The sequence below is a fragment of the Ceratotherium simum genome, chromosome 22, assembly GCF_057802395.1.
Source record: "Ceratotherium simum simum isolate JZ-2026a chromosome 22, ASM5780239v1, whole genome shotgun sequence".
NCBI lineage: Eukaryota > Metazoa > Chordata > Mammalia > Perissodactyla > Rhinocerotidae > Ceratotherium > Ceratotherium simum.
The window spans coordinates 50,923,301-50,938,278 of record NC_141921.1 but is presented as its reverse complement, the minus strand read 5'-3'; the positions used below and the strand labels follow the sequence as shown (position 1 = coordinate 50,938,278).

The 14,978-nt window shown below is 60.8% G+C and overlaps 2 protein-coding genes across 3 annotated transcripts in view; one reads left to right on the top strand and one right to left on the bottom strand.

Moving 5' to 3' along the window:
- Positions 1–3,825, top strand: part of SAMD11 (sterile alpha motif domain containing 11) — a 24,772-nt gene extending 20,947 nt beyond the window's left edge. Inside the window, exons 13-14 of the mRNA XM_014783764.2 lie at positions 106–216; positions 314–3,825. Coding sequence (XP_014639250.1) covers positions 106–216; positions 314–559 — 357 coding nt within the window. The 3' untranslated portion in view covers positions 560–3,825. The remainder of the gene's footprint in view (positions 1–105; positions 217–313) is intronic.
- NOC2L (NOC2 like nucleolar associated transcriptional repressor) lies at positions 1,046–14,978 on the bottom strand. Of its 2 annotated transcripts, none has more exons than XM_004425469.3 (19): positions 14,926–14,978; positions 14,643–14,789; positions 13,334–13,508; positions 13,125–13,247; positions 12,334–12,454; positions 12,157–12,247; positions 10,438–10,516; positions 10,228–10,338; positions 9,613–9,726; positions 8,717–8,905; positions 8,275–8,414; positions 7,269–7,380; positions 5,241–5,354; positions 4,793–4,894; positions 3,321–3,464; positions 3,087–3,200; positions 2,070–2,202; positions 1,622–1,717; positions 1,046–1,325 (listed from the first exon to the last, which is right to left on the bottom strand). In XM_004425469.3, the coding sequence occupies exons 1-19, from the start codon at positions 14,949–14,951 to the stop codon at positions 1,219–1,221; spliced, it is 2,238 nt and encodes a 745-aa protein (XP_004425526.1). In that variant the 5' UTR covers positions 14,952–14,978; the 3' UTR covers positions 1,046–1,218. The 2 variants fall into 2 exon arrangements, with proteins under 2 accessions (XP_004425526.1, XP_014639253.1); XM_014783767.2 differs by having other exon boundaries at positions 12,334–12,451.

Below are 14,978 nucleotides of genomic sequence, written 5' to 3'. Positions count from 1 at the left end.
CCTTGAGTCAGCCCTGGACACCCAGCCTTTGCTGGACTGGAGGGATCCAGCAGGGTGGGCAGGCACTGTTCCTGGCACTCAGGCCCATATCGCCCCCCCATCCAGGTCTTTAGAGAACAGGGGATCGACGGGGAGACCTTGCCCCTGCTGACCGAGGAGCATCTCCTGACCACCATGGGGCTGAAGCTAGGGCCTGCTCTCAAGATCCGGGCCCAGGTGAGCACTAGCTGGGGGTGGTCTCCAGACAATGGAGGGGGCAGCACCAAGGCTCCTGCAGCCTGGCAGGCCCCCACCCAGTCTTGTCTGTCCACAGGTGGCTAAGCGCCTGGGCCGCGTCTTCTACATGGCCAGCTTCCCAGTGGCTTTGCCGCTGCAGCCACCCACACTGCGGGCCCCCGAGCAGGAGCTCACCCCAGGGGAGCAGACCCTGTCCCCAGCAATGGTCCCCTCTCCTTATGGGGGCGGGCATTCCCCTGCGGGCCGAGCCTCCCCCAAGCAAGAGAACGGAACCATGGCTCTGCTCCCAGAGCCTACAGACCCCTCCCAGCCTCTGTGCTGAGCAGAGTGAGGGGTGGATACTCAGATCCCCTGGCTCTTCAGTGCCAGGCACTCCAGATGCAAAGGCCCCTCCCTCCACAGCTTATTTTCTTTTTGGTTTTGGATGCAAAAACACAAAGAATTTTTACAAGGAAAACTTGAGCCTTAAGAGGAAAGGAACAAGTTTCCAAAGACTTTCTGGGGGTGACTGTAGAGTGCAGTGCAAACGGCCTGGGGACCCGAACCTGGGCAGCTGCAGACAGACCAAAGACAAAAGAGGCAGCAGAGGCACGTCACGCCATGTGGGCTGGGCCGGGCCCGCTGGCTCCTGCTGAGACCAGGACTGCTCCGCGAAGTTTTCCGCATCCTGACATCAGGCAGGAGATCACCAGCTTCCCTCATGGGGTTGACAACAGTATCTCAGCCACCACTGTGGGGTGCAGTGTAGGCAAACTCCACGGCGCTGGTGTCCAACCCCACAGCTGCCACTCCAGAGATTGCACAGGGCTTGGTATCTTCTGGTCTTTTATGTTGTAAGAATAAAGCCCCGTCCACCATTGACTGCCCTTCCCCCCCACATGGTCAGTGACCTCAGGGCCACTGGGCTCAGAGCCAGCCAGGAAGCTGCATGGCAAATGCCTGCAAGGTGGGGACACCACAGCAGCCCCCAGGCGGCAGCCCTCAGTCCTCCTCGGAGAGCTGTAGATCCTGCAGCTCGTCCTCTGGCCCCTGGGCCAGTCGCCACAGCTCCCTGGGGTCCAGCCCCGCCTCTCCGTCTGGGCCTCCATCTGCAGGGAGAGACCAGGCTACATAAATTCTGCTTTATCAGGAAGAAGCCAGCCTTGGAGGTTACTCATCACTAATTAATCACAGCACTAATTAATTTATTGGTGCCGCTGCTGCTGCCTGCCAGAGCCAGCTGGAATGGAGCAGCTGGCCTGGCATCCCGAGGGAGGGGCAGGGGCCTGGCGCAGAGCCATCCTCCCGACGGCCCTGCCCCCGACCCCAGAGACCAGAGCCCATGACAGCCTTAGGCTCTGGGACATGTGGGCTCAGAGCACCCATGCCTCCAGGAACCACTCACCCTCTGAGTCACCGACTTCTTCCTCTGGACCGCTACTGCTGCTGCCCTCCTCCTCCTCCTCTACCCTCTGCCAAGTTCTCGGGGACCCAGGCGTCCCTGGGGACCAAGAAGAGCCCATGGGAGTGGGCCCACCAGCAAATGCACAGTGGGGCAGCCTACGGCAGGAGGGTGGGCCAGGCTCACAACCCTGCACCCACCCACCCCTCAGGCAGCCTCTGTGCAAAGGAAGAGGACTCAGAACTGCCCCAAAAGAAGTGGGGGAGGAGACAAGGCTCCCATTCCAGGAGGCCCCCCCACCTAAAAGCAAGGAAAGTGGCAGAAGGGGCCGGTGACAGGGGCCCAGCAGACAGGGGAGCTGAGGTAGGAGCTGGCGCCCCTCCTCTGGTTCCATGAGGGGCCCACCGGCCCCACCCCCAAGGAGCGCGAGCTGAGGCCCACAGGCCCCCACCTCTCTTTGAGAAGTCTGTGGCGTTGTCGTCGTCCTCACTGTCCAGGTCAAAGAGGTCCCTGAATTCTGCTCTGTCCTCATCCTTGTCTCCCACCTTCCGCCGCTTTATCTCTGGGAAGTTCAAGTCTTCCAACTGGAAGGGCCCAGAACCAGAGCAGCAGGTGAAGGTGGGCAGGTAGCCCTGAGAGCCCACCCTCCACCTGAAGGCCCACCCCACAGCCATGGCCTGACCACAGCCATGTCTCTCCCTCACTCACCTTCACGAAGACCCAGTGTCCCATTCTCCTCTCCCTTCAACGCCCCTTTCAGGCCTCGCCTCCCCACCGTCCCCCACACAATGACCCTGCTGGGCCGCTTTCTCTAGCCAACTCCTGGTCAGCACCACTGGGTGGGATTCCTGGACAGCCGCCCTGCTAGCCACACACCAGCCACTAAGTGCCATCAAAGCCACAACCACTGGCTGGAGGCCCAGCTGCAGGCCTCCATCTTTTTGTTCCCAAATCTTCAGCCGTCACTTCCAGGACACACAGCTGACCCAGAAAGACACCAGGACAGGGATGGAGACAGTCACAAGCGTGCTACTTGGCATGAAGCTATCCCCTCACATCACACTATCCCGAACCCACTGGCCAGGCCCACATTTCCTGCCCCTCCCTGCTGGCCCTCCTGTCCACAGGCTGGCCTGGGCGACAAGGTCAGTCCAGCCACTCGTTCCCCTAAAGCCCCCAGCCCATCAGGCCCGATGGCGGGGAGGAGACTCTCCACCCCAGCACAGCCCTGGGACCTCTGCTCCTGGGGGTCATGGGAGAAGCCCCCAACTCTACCCACTTCTGCACGACATCTGCCTCTCAGAGCAGCCGCAGCACCAGGACAGGCTGCAGCTGGGGACAGCCCTAACCACTCCTGCTGCCATCATGCCTGACTGTTCCCTCCCCAACAGCCCTCTTCCCTACCCCAGTCTTGAAGGCACAGCCAGGATGTTAGGTCCAGCCGATTGTGTCCATGGCCTCCACTTACCCGCTCTTTGCCGCTGATCTCCAGCTGGATCTCTCGGTCCCTCAGCTTCCGCCACTGGCTGTAGTACTTGGTGAGCGGAGTTCCCTCCTCACGGGTCTGCTTCTCCCAGGCATCCTGTAGGAAAGTTCAGGGTCACATCCCACCCTGCACAAACCCCCAAACCCCAGACACACACTGACAGGTGCCCTCAGGCGGTGCTGCCCCCCAGGGCCCAGAAGCCAGCTCCCAACTGACCGCTGCGTGCTGGTCGGACACGCCAAAGGAGACCCTCTGGCGGCGGCTGTGGATGAACTCGGTGTTCTCCTGCACCTTCTCGAGCAGCTGGCGCACCTGCCGGCAATAGTTGGCCACCTTGCACTCCCGGAGAAAGGATTTCAGCTGCAGAAGGAAGAGGGGGTCGGCCTAGCTCCAGGTACAGGGCTGCTCTGCACCCCATGAACAGCCCAGGACCTATGAAAACCACGTGACCACAGGGAGGCGGGGGGTCATGAGTCCACATGCTCAGAACCCGAGTGCACATGCCTGTGTGTGTGTGCGTGTCTATCGGGGGGCGGACTGCGTGACCTCTATGGCCCAGCCCTTGGAGAACTGACACGGTGCACACTTGGGGAGGGCTCATCCCATGGGCCAGGTGGAGGAACAGGGGCAGCGGCTGTGGGACAGCACGGATCTACCCTCCAGGCTAAACCCCGCCAGGTGTCTGTCTCTGTAAATAAAGCTGTATTGACACACAGCTACACTCACTCGTTTATGTATTTCTGTGGAGTTTTTTTGTATTTCAATGGGAGAGTAGACCAGCTGTGAGAAACCACATGCCTGCAAAGCCTAAAATATTTACCATTTGGCTCTTTACCAAAAAAATTTGCTGATACCTGTCTCAGACCATGATCCCTGGGACTTCAACCCCAGAAACAGCCTCGAACACGCGTGCACATGCGTCTGGATGGGGCTCTGAGCCAGGTGCAGTTCGGGTGTCAGCAACCCCCCACTCACCAGGCAGGCCTGACTGGGGGGGGAGGATCCGCCCACTAGGGCCAGACGGACATAATGCCCACCCCCGCAGCCCCTCCCATGAGAAGCACAGGCATCCCTGAGATGAGCAACATCTAGGCCGAAAGCAAATGGGGACCCAGAAGGAGCTCCTGAGAGGGAGGACCCCCACGCCACCCCTTATATCGCCTGAAGGAAAGGTGAGGTGCAGCCTGTGGGAGGGCGGCCAGGGCTCTCTGCCGCTGGGAGCCTGCTCCACTTCCCACCCACACCCGGGACCATGGGGGGAAGCACGCAGTCAGGAGACCAGCACGACCCAGGGCTGGGGGCCCAGGTCCAGCCCACTCAGTCCCAACTCCCCCCAGGGAAGACTTCATGGCCAGTCTGCTCCCTGGGCTGCGGCAGGCATGGGGGCGGCAAGGAGGTCCTGGGGTCCTTTTTTGAGTTGCCAGGCCAGCCCCACACCTCAGGCTCCACCATCCCATGTGCATACCCCCCATACCTTGAGCCTGGGGATCCAGCTCCCAGGCGGAGGCAGCGCAGAGGCCCTATGCTGGCCAGGCTCTGCTGCCGGCCCTGTGTGGCTGTGACAAGGACGCTTCCCTCTGGCCTGTGTAAATGGGGAGCTGACCCCATCGGAAGACAGTCTAGTCTACCATAGAGCACGCCGTCAAGAGATCTGGGCAGGGAGGGGGAGCCAGGCAGTGTGCACACACCTGCAGGACGGCGGGGAGCACCAGCTCAGGGAACGCAATGCTGTGGGCCTGGCTGTGCAGGTACTCCAGGGTGAGGTCGTACAGCTGCTCCACCAGGCCGTCCTGAGGCAGCAAGGGGGGAACGTCAGGGCACAGGACAGGGGAAAGGGGAGTTCAGATACCTCTCTGACTTGTCAGCCCACTCTCCAGGGTGGGGACCAGGAGAATATGACCCCACAGCCTCCCTGGAAGCCGCATGCAGGCTCACTGGGGCTGGGGCCAAAGAGGGCCTGTTCCCTCCACCTAGGGAGACCCAGTCCACGCTTACACTCTGGAGAGCGGTGAGCCCCCTCCTGTCCACACTGTCTGCCTCCACAGTCACCCTGCTCAGTGCCCTCTGACTCTGCCGTGACCCCATTCAGGACATTCCCCTGGGTCCCTCCCCACGACGCTTGGCCACTGGCCTTACCCGGTACGCCTTCTCCTGCAGGTTAACCTTGGACAGCTTCAGGATCACGGCGAAGTTGATGGGCTTGGAGCTCATGCGCCCCGGCCTCCTGTTGAAATCAACCTGCTGGAAAACCTGCCCCAAGGGCCGTGTCAGCCAGCCTGTCGCCCCCCACTGCACCCTGTGCCCTGCTGCACCCCAGGCCCCACTCCCCACTGCACCCTGCTGTACACCACACTCTACCGCACCCCACACCCCGCTGTACCCCACACCCTGCAGCACCCCATGCCCTGTCCATACCATGGGTCCTTAGAGAACCATCTTGAGACCGGGGCAAGCAGCCAGATGCAGTGCCAGCCCCAAAGAACCCCCCCATAAGAGTCTGCTCACCTTCCAGAGCTCTGGCCCCCAAGAGTCCCTTGGTCCCAAAGTTGGGCCCTGGCCAGTGGGGGCAGGACCAGGAGCACACACACACACACACTGCTACTGACCCCCTCCTCTCCTAAAACTGGGCCAGAAAGCCATAAGGACCACCATCTGGAGACAAAGGGTCCCTCTTGTACAGGGCCACCGTCACCACAACATCCTCACCCACGATCGTGTCCCCAAGGCCTGGTCCCAGCTCCAGGGCTACACATCCAGGGCTAAGACACCAAGGGACACAGGGTCTCAGGTGAGGGCCTGGGCAGCTCCCTCTCCCGCTTCCCCTGCAGAGACCACAGGCTGCGCACATCAGCCTCGGCTGCTCGGAGAAGTCCTCCCCCAGGTCGCAAGGCTGCAGGCTGCCCGGGGGAGCAGAGCCAGAGCTGTGCCTGGCCGCTCAGCCAGGGGCCCCCTCCCCACCACTCGCATACAAGGGTGATCCAGGGTGCGTCCCTGAGGTGGACAGGTGGCTGCCACTGGGGAGGCCTAACGGGAAAGGCCCGGCAGAGTGGGGAGGATGCTCCAGAGCAGAGCTCAGCCAGCTCCAGATGACAAACAGCCACGACAGCAGCAACAAAGAAGTGGTTCCCAGGACGGCACTGCCCTCCCTATAGCCTGGCTCAACCTGAGGAGGGCACTGACCCCACATAGGGCTGCTCTCAACCCCGTTCCCATCCAGGGAGGGAAAGGCAGGGACACCCTGGAGGCAGAGCACTTGGCTTCTGTCTCTGTGGTGTGTTTTCTCTGGAGAAGAGGGACCTGCACCCCTGGGTGAGAGGGACGTGCAAGGCACAGCTACAGCCAGCGAAGGCAGGGGTCAGGACGAGGGCCGTGCAAAAATGAAGGAAGAAAGAGAAAGATACTTTGGAAGACCATGGGCAGAGGGAACACAAAGATGCCAAGAGCTGCCGGCAAGGTGAAAGTGGGGACACCAAGCCAAGGGCCACAGGGCTGGGTGGGAGGTCATGACCAGGGAGTGAATATGTTTTCAAAGGACATTCATAAGAGCGTGAAACTACAGCATCCCTGCCTCAGGGAATCGCAATCGGAACGCCCTGGGGCTCCCCTCCCTCCCCGATTTGGTAACGGGGTCCCTTCCCTCCCCCAGTTGGTAAAGGGGCAGACCTCAGCCCTGGCCAGCCAGGACACTACTCTGGGCTGTCCAGGGGGGTGGTGCTGAGGCCCCTCTAATGGGGGATGTGAAACTCCAGTGGATTTCTGGGCTTCGGAAGGCAGCCTTTCCCTACCTGAGCTATGTGCACGTGCAGACACACAAATGCACACACGTGCACATGCACACACACACGGGTGCAGAGAAGAAAACACAATTTCTTTTGAATCACATCTGGGCTCCCGGCCCAGCTCTCCTGCTCACTCTAATCTTCAGCAAACGCCCAGATCTCTCGAGTCTGTGCCCTAAAACCAGCACCCCGAGGCCCCGCAGAGCCACTGTCCTCGTCCATGTTGCCTCTCTCACCTACCAACACGTGCCACCAGCTTGGGCAGGGAGCAAGGTCCTCCAGGTGAGGAACCAGCACTCACGAGTCACACTGTGTCGAGGGGCAAGGGTCCACGAGCAGCAGGAAGAGCTTCCAGGCAACCCACCCCGGCACGCACCCCGCTCACCTCGAGGATGAAGGGCAGCACTGGGATGAAGATGCCGGTGCTCTCCGAGAGCAGCGTCAGGGCACGCACACAGTGCATGCGTAGTGGGTAGAAGCGGGCAGTGGGGACAAGCCTGGGGGCACGGGAAGGCGGGAGTGAGCAGAGGCCCCAGCCTCAGAGACCCCTTCTGGCCCTGACCCCTTTTCACCCACTGGCCTCCAACCTCAGCGGGGCCCTTCCCTGTCACTTCTGTCAGGAGACATACACCCCCCATAGGAGTCCGCCGACAGAAAAGGGCAGGACAAAAGGCCCCGACTGCAGTCCCAGCTTTGAGGACCCGCCTCCTCATCAGTTACGGGGGGAGGCGACACCCCTCCTGACTTCCGACTTCATTTCATTTTAATGGGGGGGGGAGGTGTCGTTCAGTGGAGCACTTCTTTCTTCCCTGCTCCCTGTTTTCAGGATTCCCCCTTCAGGAGAACAGGGGTGCCCCCTCCTGGCCAACAGAGGCAGCCATCTGACCACATGTGGCTCCTCCACTCTCTGCCCCCAGGGATCAATGCTGACTACTCACCCAAAATGTGGCACTCCACACCAAACCTGCTCTGTCCAAGAACCCCAACTCCCTCGCCTTGTACACAGCCCCTCTACCGAGCATCCCCCAGAACGCACATGTGTGCCACATCCTGGGCTGAGGTGCTGGGGGGGAGTTGACACCACAGGAACCAAGAAGCCCGCCACCCATGAGTGCAGGGCGCTGGCCCTGCTGGGCACAGGCCACAGACAGCCCCACTCCCGGCCCTCCCCATCTCAGGTGCTGCCAAGTCACAGACCTCAAACCCTGGAGGTCCCGGCCACCAGAGGCACTGCCCAGACCCTCCCGGCCCTCCAGGAAGCTTCCTGTGTAACCCTGGCCCTCCTCTGACCCCCCAGGAGGCCCCGTGTGACCCTGGCTGCCAGGACAGCTCCGTGTGACCCTGGCCCTGACCTCCTCCAGCCCAGGGCCGGTCCACCTGCCCCGACTCACTTGATGCAGCCGACAATGACCTGGGAGAGGGGATAGATCAGCGGCTGGAGGGCCTCGCTGGGGCAGATGGTGCTGAGGGCACGGCACCACAGGTAGAGGCAGTGCACGAACTGCCAGTTGTACACAGACTGGTGTGTCTCCTGGGCACAGTAAAAGCCACCTCCGAGTCAGCCCAGGAGTCCCGGGAGGTCCCAGCCCTCCTCACCCACCACGTGCGCAGGATCCCTGCTGGCAGCCGCACTGTGCCCGCCCACCCGCCAGTCCCTCAAGGCCCTGCGACCTGCCCCCTCCTCCACCTACTCCCACAGCCCCCGCCAGCAAGAACCCTGACCCCACCAAGGTGCTGGGTTGCCTCTCCCAAGAGACAGGCTTCCGAGAGGCCCCAGGCCCTCGATTGGGTCGGGCTCCTGGGCTGCTCATCCGCCCAAGCCCAACCGCACACCTTCTTATGCGTGGTCATAGCGTTGCGCAGATGGATGGCGAGCTGGCGGATGTAGAGGAAGGCATGCTGGTAGGCGACGCTGGTGTCCAGGGCAAGCAACTCTGTCAGGGTCCGCTGCATGAAGTTGATGAGGGGCAGGGCGCTGGGAGAGGTGAACCTGCAGTTCCTCACGTACGTGATGTACATTTGCTGCCAGAAGACCCCAGTAAGAACCACCTTGGAGCTCCCAGGGCTCTGAGGACCACCGCCAGACCCCCGGGCCTTCCCCTCAGAGCTGCTGCATCAGCAAGAGCCACAGCCTAGGCACATCTGCTGCAGGCCCCTCCCCCTGCACGGCACCTGTACCCTGGGCCCCCGCTGCTGCTCAGCTCCCACATTTGCGCCCACCAACCTCGGGGACAGAGTCTGCACTGCACAGGAGAGGGACCTTATAGGGAGATCTGGGTACCAGGGGAGAGATGAGCTGCAGCATGAATAATTTCGGGAACGGTCAATGAGACCATGGAAGGACTGGAAGGGAGGGAGAGAGAGAAGCCCCTGCTGCATGCCAGACCCATGAAGGGAGTTCCAGAGGGTCCTTGTGCAAGGCAGCCCACCCCAGGCTTGGGGCTGGGCAGCAGGGTCCACATCCCTCTCCACATCCAGCGTCCTTGCCCACTGAGGGGAGAGCTGTGCGGAACAGTGCCCATGGAGCCCCAGGGCGACCAAGGGCTCCCATCCCTCTCTTCTCACAGAGGAAACCATGACAAGTGTCTGGGTCGGCTCAGGGCCGCAGCGCTGGCAAGGGGCACAGACCATACAAGCAGCCTGCCCCGCCTTCAAGCTGAGGCTTTCGACCCAGACTATGACGGACTCAGACCCGGAGGACTACAGGCAGAGGCCCCAGCACACACTACCTTGAGAACAGGGCTAAGGAAAGCGTCCTTCTTGTGCCGGCAGACTCTGACGAGGACCAGGAAGGCGAGCACTCGCACCGTCTCCTCACCTGTGCTCCACAGGACCACCATCCTCTGCAGAGGGCGAGCCATCACTGCCCGTCCCCGCCTCCCCAAGCCCAGCCAGAGGCTCCCACGGTCACTGCTGGCAGGAGCCCTTCCCAAAGCACCTCGGGCGGCGGGGGCGGCCGGGGGCCACGAGTTAGAACTCAGGGAAAAACAAGAGCGCAGAATAGAGCAGCTCACCCCTACACGGCAGGACTTTGTGTTATGGGTGTGTGCGGGGTGTGTACATAAATGCACGCCACGTGACAAGCCTGTGTTTCTCGTCTCTCTCGTCGTCTCACCGTCTCACTGTGGTTCTTGTCAAAAAGATCAGAAAGTAGCTGCCCGAGGAGCCTGTTCTCACATGGCTGTGCTGCCCTGAGGGCGGGGAGCTGCCCAGACAGCACCCACCTCCTGGGGGTGGGGTGGGCACAGACGCCGCCTCCTCCCCCGCCACTCTGGCTAGGACTGGGACGTATTTCGGGGTAGCCGTGTGTACTCCCATCGTGCTGACACAGGGAGAGCACCCACCTTGAGCAGCATGCGGCACTGCTTGGGGAAGATCAGGTAGTATGGGACCGCGCTGATGACGTGCTGGAGGACAGCTGCCGCCACTGTCGCCTCTGCCACGCAGGTCACCAGCTGGGGAAGCAAGAGAGCTCAGTGAGGCCGAAACCCACTCACATCCGGAACACAAGGAAGGACTGGACCACTGGTGAGGCCCTCCCCCCAGAACCGCACCTGAACAACTGAGCTCAGGTAAGCTTTGACGTCCAGCCGGAGCTTCCCCCACAGCGGGCTGCTGGACGGCTGTAGCACCCTGTGGAGAGATCACACCCACCCACCCAGTGAGCCCCTGCAGCAGGGCCACGAGCCTGCCAGGAGGCAGGAGGGTGCCCTGAGCCACGTCCTGTCTGTGTACACAATGGCCCTGTGGGAAGAGCCCCCATTTCTCCCCACGAAAAGCTCAAGAACTCCTTATAGTTGGACCTACGGGGGTTGCACCAGGACCCTCTCAAGGGTGGCCCAGACCGACACCTGAGGAGGAGCAGCACCAGGCCCCTCCCACAGGCCATCCATCCAGGCCAGAGGGCCGAGAGCAACTGTCCTCCCTGTCTGAGCCCAGGGCTGGCCACTTGCCCCAGTATCCCCAGAGGAACTCCCAGCCTCCGGCTCCCTCTCTCAGAAATAAACCTCTTCCTGTTTCCACCACATCAGGTACTCCAGATCTCTGAAGTCTAACCCAGGAATTGCTAACCACCATCACAAGAGAGTTTTCTCTGGCCCATATGTGCTTTAGAAAAGCCAAATCGTTCTCATTTACAGCTTAGTTTCTCCACATAATCCAGACTCTGACCTCTTTTGAAAAAGTGGAGGATCCAGCGACAGCAGCTGATGTACCTGGAAGTTTCTCTAAGGCATCACCCCCCAGCATTCACAAAACTCAGCACACAGCAGGTGCGCATCAAACTCTGCTGACACGCATGAAGAGACAAGAGGCAGGGTCCCCTGGAAGTCTCCCCGTCGACTGACCGCAGCTGTAAGGCACCTGCAGCCAGCTCACCCCACAGGGCAGCGCTGCTCACCTTCTCCCAAGGCTCCCGCCCGTCCCGGTGACTGCTCTCCCCCTCGCAGCAGCCCCTTTACACGAGAGCATGCACCCGGCCAGTGCCAGCCCCCCTCACGCCACGTGCGTGCGTTTGCTGCCTGCTCACTCACCACCTGTCCCACCTGCCCTCCCCCGTCTGTCAGCTTCCCTGCCCCTTTCAGACAGGGCCAGACCATCTGACCCATCAGTGCAGCCCTGATGCTCCCACTAGGCCCAAGTACTCCCACCTCCAGGTCCACCACCTCCCCCACCTCCCTTCAGCAAGACCCCTCCCCGAAGCCTTCCTCGTTCCTTTGAAAGGTGTCTGGGGTGAGTCTGATCCTCCAAGCCCTTACTGCCTCCAGGCCACGTGGTTGCATGGTCCTGCAGCCCCAGTACAACCAACCTTCTACCAAACATTTGCTCTCTACTTTCTCCTCTGAAGACCTTGCACAGCCGTCTCTGCTGAATCTACCTCTAACACGGAAGTCAAGGTTCTCAAACCCACCACCGACAAGACCCCCACGTAGAGACACACACACCAGCCACACAACAAAGGGCAAAGAAAACAGACGACATTTATTCATCCCAAAAGACAGAAAAGAGAGAGAATCCTGACCTGAGAGAATAGAGAAGCAAAACCAAGCACACATTCTAGGGACCCTAAGAAATTCCGGGCAAAGAATTCCCCTTTTCAGAAAAAAACCAGCCCTGAGAGCCCAGCCTCTCCCAGGAGCCCCACAAAGAGCCGGGCTCTGTCCCCAACATCCCTCTGTGCTGGCTGGGTCCAGAAGGGCCGCTAGGTCACAAGGCCTCTGCCTTCCCCAGTGAAGGGCCCTGACCATGTCCCACCTCACTTTCTTCCCTCTCACCTGCTGCTGTCCTGTGGGCCTTTTCCCAATAGCAGCTTCTGGAGGCAGCCCAAGAGGTCTCTGATGCAGAAGGTGACCAGAGCGTTGAACACTGCAGGGAAGAAACCACAGATGGCACTCACGGGACAGAGAATGGAACAGAGAGCCTGTATCCTGGGGCCCCTCACCCCAGCTCACCAGCACTGTCTGTGACCTGGAATTTGCTGCCCTTAGCACCTTCCTGGTCTCCTTGGGTGGTGGCCACGGCTGCTCGGAACGCCTGCACAACTTCGTGCAACAACTTTGGAGTAAGGTGCTGCTAAAGGAGCAAGAGAACCCAGAATGTTAGGGGAGCAGTCGGCTGTGATGGATAGAGCAAGAGGCAGTCGGGGCTCCAGGAAACTGCTCTGTGATAAAAAAGGCACCCCTTGCCCACACTCTCAGACATGGGGCAGAGATGGGGACAGTTACTGTGCCACGTGCTGGGGAAAAAAAGACAGAGCCCTCCTGGAAGGGCAGGGAGCCTGGCTCGGGGACGATGTGGGAGGGGCTGAGAGTCCCAGATCTTGACAATGGTCACCTCCAGGTGGTATCTGGAGCTCTCCCTTTCTGTCCTTTCCCTGCAGAAACCACTGCAAGACCCTCAGAAGGGCCCTGACTCCACTAACTGGCAAAAGCACGTAGGCTACATCCTGCCCACAAGGGACTCTGGGGAGCAGGAAGCCCGAGAGAGAGACAGAGAGGAAGGGAGCAGACAAAGCCCCTAGAACCTCTTCCTGAAGGAGCCTTACAGCCCTGGAGCCTCCTGGCATGCAGGAAGACCTGTACAAGACCTGTCTGTACTGAAGGGGACTCGCTGCCAGTGCTTAGAGAGGGGCTCCTGCCACCTGCCTCCTCCCACCTGCACAGCCACAGACAACTGGAATGAGGCAAGGGCAGACTCCCAGAGCAGGGCCATGTCAAACTGCCCACTCCACGCCACTTCTCACCTTTGCCGCCTGTTTCCATCTCTCAACCATGGCGAGAGTCACGGGGGCAGAATCTCTCTTCTTCCCCTTTGGTCCTCTGGAGACCCCATCCTCGCCCTCCTCGTCTTCCTTCTCACTTGCTTCCTGAACCAGATACAGAGGACCAGGCTGGAGCAGAAAAGAGAGGCCACAAGCATGCCCCCCACCCCCCAGCTCCGCCCAGGCCTTACTTCCAGCACATCTGGCAGGAAGTGGAGCTGCTCCTCTTCATCCTCAGAGCTGTCCGAATCGCTGAAGTTCAGCAGGCTCTGGTCGTTCTCCTGTAGGAACTTGTAGAACTCGGGGTCTTTCTCCTTCAGCCGAGAGAGCTGGTCCTTGTGCTCAGACGCACGGCCTTTACGCCGGCTGAGAAGGTAGGGGTCATCAAGCCCAATGGGCGGGCACAGCCAGCAGGGGGTGAACGGCTGTCAGGCTTCCTCTCCCCCACACTGTCAGCATGCCAGCCTCCTCAAAAAAGCTATAGGGTTTACCCTGCTTCCTCTATAACTGCTACCAATAACCCAGGCAGCAGGATTTCCAGGAGGTAAGTTTTCAGCAGATCCCTCTCTCCCCCTGAATCACAGCCCCAACGGCCTCACTCTGCGTTTCAGTATATGCATTCCAAATCCAATCCATACATCACTGCACTTGAGGTTCCCCAAACCGGCTCTGCCTGCACTCTGCTCTCGTTAGTAACTCTACCTTTCCAGACGTTGAAATAGAAAATAAACTTCTTTCTCATACCCAGCATGCAATCTGCCAGAACATAGCATCAGCAACACCTTCAAAACCTCTCATGCCTCCTCTCAAACCACCACCCCATCTCGCTTTTCTGTCACCACAGCGGTCTCTCCCTGTCTCCCTCCCTGCCGCCCACAAGCGACCCTTCATCTCATGTGCCACGTGACGTTACTTCCTTGCTCAACACCAAGATAACTTCCCATTTCACCGGGTTGTCTCACAGATGGCATACAAGGCCTGGCCGTCATCCCCTCTCCGGGTTCACCTCCTGCCGCAGCCATATTCATCTCCGCACAAGGCCAGCTCCCACTATCTCAAACACCAGAACACGCTTCCCCTCCCGTCTGCGTGGCTGACACTCTCAAGTCTCTGCTCAATTATCACCTCCTCAGACGATCTTTTCCACTCCAATAACACAGCAACAGACGCCCTCAGCTGTACCCCCTGGTCCTCAAGCCCCTTCTGGTTTTCCTTTCTGCGTGCCGCGCCTCTCTCTTCTAACCTACACACACTGCGGTTCCCCTGAGACCGAGTGAGCTCTCCCAGCCCAAAAAAGAGCATTCGTATCACTCGCCAACGTATACCCCCGCCAAAAAGAAGACTCGGCACAAAGCAGACGCGCAGTAAACTTCGGACGAAAAACGGACACGGGAAGGGTCTGGGGAAGAGTCGGAGGTCCCGAGGCCCAGGGCGGTCAGCACTCTCGGGGGGCGCGCACGACACCGAGGGTCACACGTCCCGCGAGAGACGCTCGCTCACCTGGCCGCGAGGCTCCCGCCTGGCCCGTCCCGGCTCCGCCCGGCTCCGCGCGCCGCCCGCGGCTCCGCGTCCGGGGCGCCTTCGGACTCGGACTCGGAGTCAAAGCCCGAGGCCAGGAACTCGTCCACCGTCAGCTCCGCCAGGCGCCTGCGGGCACGACGCGGTCACGGCCCCGCCGCCCGGGCGCCCCGCCGCGCCGCCCGCGACCTCGGGAGGGGAGGCGCGGGGAGCCCTTCGGACACCAGCACCCGCCGGCGGCCCAGCCGCCCAGGCCCTCACTCACCGCTTGCGGCCCCGCGCTGCCGCCATAACCGCCGTCCCGCAGCGTGCGCCCCA